Raw genomic sequence first — 7634 nt, 5'->3', positions numbered from 1 at the left:
AAACTCGATCCTAACCAAGCTGGCACAGGCGACAAAATCTGAGATGGGGCAGTAGCCCCTCTCCACAACTGCCCTAAGAAACATAACATATCCAACATCCCCCTGCTAGCCTCCCCGGGGAAACCTACTAACCCTTGGGCCTGCAACGGGGGAGCTAATAATGGAAACATAGTACTGGACTCACCTGACTGACTGGGTGCTGTGGGCCCAACAGTTGTCACTCCTGTATCCAACGACGACATAGGTCTTTGAGAAGGTGTAGGCCTCACCGGCATATGGATGGTAGACGGCATCTGGAATGAGGCGGATTCAGGCACACCAGCTCCCAGGAAGACGAGGCCGACGGTGCAGGGGAAGGCGCAGGCATGCGCATCTGAAGGCTGGCTTCTGGAAGGTCCTCGCCGCTAGAAGAGGCACGCTGAAGGCCCGAAACCCGAGGATCTTCCTGCACATCAAGCCGGACAACCCCAAGGTAAGGCATATCATACTCTGGGGGAAGGGGTGCCGCACCTGCTCCGGATCCCACAGACGCCATTGCTAGCAGCGGAGGCGCGGCTTGCCGCCTCCGCTCTGAGTCCCGCCGCCTTCCAGGATTCCGCCCTTCCCTTGAACGCAGACAGGCGGAGGTCCTGCTGGCATCTTGGGTCTGAGGGTCCCGTGAGGGGCTCCTACGGCGGCGCCGGACTCCAGAGGGGCCTTCATCCGGGCTTAGGCGCGCCGGAGGCCTTGTTCTCCGCGGCCGTCTGAGTGATGAAGGAGGAGGTGGAGCGGACGCCTCACTCGGCCCTTGTAGCACGGCTGCTACTCTCTCTTGCAGCCATTCAGCTCCTTGTGAAGTGGCTGCTTCCCGAATCTGACGAATCAGCTCTTCAATCGTCGCCATGAGGTAAGATGAGGCTCTGTAATGCGGCGCTTTCGGATGTTTACTTCGCCTCAGGGCAACTGCCTTTCTTCTTCGCGGGCTTTTTTTATTTATAACCCTTCCCTACAACCAAACGTGCCTCAACCTAATGTTGTTAATTAAACTATCCAATGACTGCTTTCCCTCCGAACCACGTCATGTGGTCCCTCTCCTCAGCGCTCCGCTTGACAGTCCGGTCCCATCTTTATTATAAGTAGATGGGTGGCTAGAATAGCTCTACTTTAAACATAATTTAATAATTTTTTTTTATAAATTATTTATATAGAAAAAAAGGAAAAAGAAGAAAAAAAACCCATAACAAGCCATACAAAATGGTCTCCGTACAAGTAGGAACCAGTAAATAAAATGTATCAAATACAGAAAAAGTCAACTTAAGAGTTTGGAAGACAACATAAGTAACAGCTCATGGAAAGGTTAATACTTGAACAGAGGGAGGGGATGGACAGGGGGAAAGATTAATATAAAAGAGAGGAAAAAAAAAAGGGGGGGAGTATAGACCAGAAGCTCCAGAGGACTCACTACAGGAAGCGTCTGTTGCTAGTAATAATTCAACACACGAGGTCCCTGTAATCTTGTGAACCCTGGAATAGGATCAATGGCGACCAGACGGTAATTAAAGATTCATGCGTGTCCCTGTGAGATCCTTCATTCTCTGGATATTCTCCACTCATGAACCCAGTGAAGCAGTGGAGTGCAGGTGAAGCAGAGGATTTTTGAGATTCTCTTTTTACGTGTTTACTACTAATCTAATATTCTCAACACATGGAATAATTTATCGCTTAATCACAAGTTTTTTTGTATTAACAGACAGAATTAACAGTTTTTCACTGCAAATGGAGCATGGTGTTTTTTACCCTGGTGAAGAAAATGGCAGGAAATGGTCCAGAGAGGATCCAGAGGAGGTGGATAGGCCTTACATGGTGTTGGAACTGGGCCTGCACAGTCAGAGTGAAACTAACACCTGGCGTTGCTGCATTTCTGGATTGTGGCCGATGCCACTCAAAAGATTAGCTCAGTGGGCCATGAAAGCCATGTATTGTCCTTGTCCATAATTACTGCTCCACATGTCGATGGTGGTGTCAACCTTTCAACAGACTCATGTATACAAAGTAAGGTCCACGTTATGAGACACATAAAGATATAAAGCAGAGACAGCTTTTTAGCGAAATAATTATGACTAGATATCCTCCATCGAGGCATTGAGGTTTAGTGCATGACAGAAGTAGAATCCACTAAGTGGTATGGCAGTGACTGCACCACCAGCAGCTTAGCCAGGTGCAGTGGTGTAACTACAGCCATAGCAGCAGAGGCAGCTGCCACAGGGCCTGGGACATTAGGGGCCCTGCGACAGCCGCTACCGCTGCTATCATTATACTATGGGATCTTTTCGGACCCCCGAGTATAATGATTGGCGGACCGGGAGAGGTAAGAAACATAAAAAACACTGTTACTTACCTCTCCACGATCTGGGCAGACATCGGCCTAGTCGTCTGACGTCTCATGACCCAGGCCTACGTCCGGGGTAATTGAAGATCAACTACTTCAGAGGCCGACAGCGTAGGAGACGGGAGATAGGTGAGTAACAGAGTTTTTTTAATGGAAGACCCCAGAGTATAATAATTGTTTATGGGTGTCCACAGTGGAACATAATACTGAGTGCAGGAGCCACTATGGGGGATAATACTATGTGCCATGTCAAAAGTTCGCCTTGGGGCCCCGCCATTCCTAGTTACGCCACTAGCCAGGTGTGAGTTAAGTTACACATCTACTGAATGGATGGGTGCATATTTTGGTCTCCTGGCCATACATTCCCCTATGGATGATTGACATTGACATGGAAAAGGAGGAGGAGATGGAACAGTTGATGATGATGGTGATGATGAGATTAATGACGACCATGTGCTAATACTACATGTAGATATGGCCTGCCTACCATGAAGATCACGGAGAAGTAGGAGAACAGCCTTGCTCACTTCCCCTGCCACTGTCACTGTCAAGTCTATTGTTCCAAATAAGAATTATACTGTATCTTTTAATGAGAGCATCTACAGATGTTGTTCCTACGTTTCTTCCTGTATGGCCATGGGTAAGTCTCTGCTTGCTGATCTTGCCCATCAACATGGGTTTATCTTTGGCTATATACAGCAACAAAAGAAACAAGTCTTCCACTACCACCACCAGTTCGACAACCCCTATCTAGCAAGGTTCCACTAGGTCTGCTCCAGGCAGACTTTTTGTTGACCTTGGGCCTGTGTAATGGCCTGAATTGTTACAACAATCACCTTCTTCGTCTGATGTCACCTTGTCACCCTGACCTGGTTTCCAGATCCTATCCAAAAGAGAATCATCAGCAGCAATAATATCATCACCTTCATCATCATCAACATTTTCCCCACTTTTTTCTAACACATCATCATGGCTATGAACATCATTAGAATTTCCACCTCCAGATATCCCCCTAGCTCTCATACCGGAATGACTACCAGTAGTAGTGCTACCACCACCACCCTGCCCTCCTCCTCTGCTTGCATACAATACTTATTGTTTTTATCCAGCTAATCAAATGGACGAGGATAATTGCTCTGACTTGGAGAAATAGTCCAAAAAGGCCCTGCATTAAATGACATTATGAAGGAAGAGGAGGAACATACAGAAGTCAGGCTCAACACCACATGAATCTCAGATAAAATATCCTCTTGAGATGAGTCCGCTAAATAATGTAAAAATATCAACAGTCTCAGGAAGTACCACAATCCTTCAGTGTTGCTAATGTCACCCACATTCTAACAGTTAGTAGTAATACTTACACAAGTGTTTCCTCCTACCCCTCCTTTTGTCTGTCCTATGTCCTGTTTTTTTGCACTATTTTTTTTAATGCACACATCGATCCAGGGTTTTAACCGCGCCGCGGTGTATTCACCCTTCTCACCATCTCAGAGTGGTGTTAGAATGTCAGGGAGTTATACCAGTAGACAATATTAGACCGAGTTGACACATTCTTAGTAGAGACGAGCGAGTAGTACTCGATCGAGTAGGTATTCGATCAAATACTACGGTATTCGAAATACTCGTACTCGATCGAGTACCACTCGCTATTCGAATGTAAAAGTTCGATGCAGAACCAGCATTGATTGGCCGAATGCTATACAGTCAGCCAATCAACGCTGGTTCTTCTCCTACCTTTAGAAGTCTTCTCCGTGAAGCTTCCCCGCGGCGTCTTCCAGCTCTGAATTCACTCTGCCAGGCATCGGGCCTGGGCAGAGCCAACTGCGCATGTCCGCTTGTAGTGTGGACATGCGCAGTTGGCTCTGCCCAGGCCTGATGCCTGGCAGAGTGAATTCAGAGCCGGAAGATGCCGTGGGGACGCTGCAAGGAGAAGACTTCTCGGAGGATCCAGCCTGACCCTCTCTTGTGGACTTGGTAAGTGTAATTTGATTGAACGTTGCCTACCCCTGAAATGAGCATTTTCCCCCCATAGACTATAATAGGGTTCGATATTCGATTCAAGTAGTGGAATATTGAGGGGCTACTCGAAACGAATATCGAACCTCAAACATTTTACTGTTCGCTCATCTCTAATTCTTAGTTGATTTGTCTCTCGATCTGATGGGTTGTTAGATATTCATTTACAGACACAACTTCATATGTGAACAAGGTCGCAAACAAAATATTTTTTGAGCTCTTGTATCTCTAGTAAATCAATCCTTGATACAACTGTCATATTACATTTTAACTTTTCACACACGTAATTTTTCTTTTATTTTTGCATCTGTAATAAACGTTAAGTTTAATATTTACACAAGATTGTGGCTAATCCCATACATTGCAGAAAAAAAATAAATCTGCAAAGGAAATGCTGCAATTTCAAAAACATGTAGAAAGAACTTGGCACTCCACGGGTTAAAAGTTTCAATATTACAAGTGCTTTATTGTGGAAAGCAATCCAAAATCAGTAACATGAGTGCATTTCATGTTCGCACACGCTAAAATTTCCTGGATTCAATGTGGTATTGTTTTCTATGTGTACGGTATAAAATCTACTCTTATTTTCTCACGCACTTTAGAACATAATAATACACGAATTCAAGTAATGTTAATTCCTGGGTTTAAAAAATGTACTACAATCGCTTGGATTGTCAATATTTTTGAGGACAACCCCTAGACAGGCACAAATGCTGTCAATTGTTGCTTATAGATGCCTAACAAATAAGGCTATGTGGCTTTATAATGATGTCACTGAAGTGTTCAGAGAAAGATTTGTCATTCTATAGTCACATTAAAGCCATTATAAGAAATTGTCTCTTCTCCCCAGTAACACTGTATGGATAAACTAAGCTTATGCTGCCAATGTTTGTCATGTATTCCTAACCTTTTAGTTCTGTGCATTCCTGACCTAAATTCTAAATTTTGTGTAATTCTTCAAATCTTCACAAAAATATTTGAACACTGTGTGTTTAACCTACCACGTATGGACTATTCTGGGGGTATTCAATATCTATATCTTCTACTTCTTTTATGACAAAAACTTCTCAACTACTTCAAAAAGGTCAGCAGTTGATGATAATCCTTCAAAGTCCAATAAACTTGTATCAATCTTAAAGTTGAAGAAATCATCATCCAACTCATTTACACTTCTTTCATCGCAGCTGTTGTCAATATCCTCTGGCCCTTCAGAGATGCTGCTTTCGGAAGTAGGGATGATGACGATGCGTGGAACCGTGGCATGAATGATCCAATCTAGACTTACACTCCCATCACTATCCTTCAGTTTTGGATTACTTACAATATTGTTATTAACAATGGGTTCTAAACCAAGTGGATAGGTAACTGTATTAAATGAATTTGATAGTAGAATTTCTTGAGTGCTTCTTTTTCCAGACTTCTTAAGTGGACGGTGCAGTGAACGTATGGTTGATATAGTCTAAAAGACAGAAATATAAGTTGAATTATTGAATGGAATGAAATTGAACTTTTTAATGAAAGTTTGTCAGCAGGAAATTTGTTATAAACCTATATAAGTCAGCTCCTGTATATCACAAGCTGACAGGGATCCCGACGTAATACAGTGACTTGCGCATGTTAGATGCCCCCAGACATGCTTCCCCTGCTGTCCCAGTTGCATTCCAGGGTGTTGGCATAATTTCCTGGGGTGTTATAGTGGACTTGGTGACTCTCCTGAGTCAAAGAGTGGGATCCCCTGAAACGAGCATTTTTTCGCCATAGACTATAATGGGGTTCGATATTCGTTCGAATAGTCAAATATTGAGGGGCTATTCAAAACGAATATCAAATATTTTACTTTTCGCTCATCTCTACTAAGTCAGTAGCAGATTTTTCCTCTAGCTCATATTTTCAGCTAGAGAGAGAGAAAAAAAAAGCAACATGACATATCTTCAGGCGGATTCTGCCTTGGAAAGCCCACTGAAACCATTGGGAGGCGGAAAAAATGTGATGTGGTTTTTCATGTGGCTTTTTATGCTTTTTGTGCAAAAACCTCATAAAAACAGTTAGCGGTTTTTTTTGTTATTTTTTGCTTCAAAGGTATTTATTGAATTACAAGGTACAACATAGCTAATGACAAGTTAATATCAAATATAAGCAGGAAATGATATAAAAGAAAAAAATACAGCAATCAACAGGATTAGCATCCATACAGTGTGCTGGTGTAAAAAACAAAAACAAAAACAAAAAACCCGTAAAAAACGTATCAAAAAAAGTTTCCTAACCCCTGAAGCAGATTTTTTTCAGCCTGCAAAAAACTGTGAATATACACTTGAGCCGGGGCCCCACGTCGTTTAAACACTATTTGGCTGTGGTGTAAAACCTGCAGAAAAAAAATGTGTTGTTTTACAGTTACAGCAAGTTGAATGGATTCTAGCAAATCTAATGAATCTCATCCACAACTTGTGGAAAAATACACGCAAAGCCATTATGGTTTTGGAAACTGGATAAACAGTGATTCACAAGAAAATGGGTGTTCAAAGTGCAGAATCACCTCCACAAGGTATTGTGTGATATTAGGTGTATAACAAATTTACTGCTGACAGACTCCCTTTAAAAATAAATGTTAATATAATATAGTTAACATAAAACACATACTGTATAATAAAATGTCTGAAAAAGCAGTCAAAGGCATTTACAAGCTATAAGTACTGTATTCTCAGTAATGTACCGTATATACTCGAGTATAAGCCGAGTTTTTCAGCACAATTTTTGTGCTGAAAAAGTCCCCCTCGGCTTATACTCGAGACAAGCGCAGGGGGGGATATTGTTATATACACTCCAGACACTGTATTGTTTGCACGGTGTAGGTTGCACTCCAGCCAGAAGGTCCACGGGGAGTGCAGCGGGATTCCCTCACTATCCGGCTCCTGCAGCAGCTACTCGCTCTCCGCCTTCAGCTGCCGCCGGTCCGGACCCACGGGGAGCGCCAGCATTGTCACTAGCTGTGCAGAGAGTCATCAGTTTCAGCGTCGAGTCCACAGGAAGATGGCGCTCCCCGCGGGTCCGTAGCGGCGGCAGCTGAAGGCAGAGAGTGAGGAGCAGCTGCACCTGAACAATCACCAGCCTGTAGCTGCCGCAGGAGCCGGACAGTGAGGGGATCCTGATTCTGCGCAGTGCGGGGTCCACAGGAAGATGGCGCTTCGGGCGGGTCCGTACCATGCCGCCAAAACTGCTGATGCTCTGCGCAGTTAAGGGACGAAGATTGCCG

At 43.9% G+C, this 7634-nt stretch overlaps 1 protein-coding gene across 3 annotated transcripts in view; it reads right to left on the bottom strand.

Moving 5' to 3' along the window:
- Positions 1-5363: 5363 nt before the first annotated feature.
- LOC142217416 (melanopsin-B-like) overlaps positions 5364-7634 on the bottom strand; it is a 140236-nt gene continuing 137965 nt past the window's right edge. For all 3 annotated transcript variants that reach the window (XM_075285657.1, XM_075285665.1, XM_075285674.1), the window contains one exon: positions 5364-5843. In XM_075285657.1, coding sequence (XP_075141758.1) covers positions 5436-5843 — 408 coding nt within the window. In that variant the 3' untranslated portion in view covers positions 5364-5435. The remainder of the gene's footprint in view (positions 5844-7634) is intronic.

Source organism: Leptodactylus fuscus, chromosome 1, assembly GCF_031893055.1.
Source record: "Leptodactylus fuscus isolate aLepFus1 chromosome 1, aLepFus1.hap2, whole genome shotgun sequence".
Taxonomy (NCBI): domain Eukaryota; kingdom Metazoa; phylum Chordata; class Amphibia; order Anura; family Leptodactylidae; genus Leptodactylus; species Leptodactylus fuscus.
The sequence above is the reverse complement of the archived record's forward strand: the minus strand, read 5'-3'. Positions and strand labels throughout refer to the sequence as shown.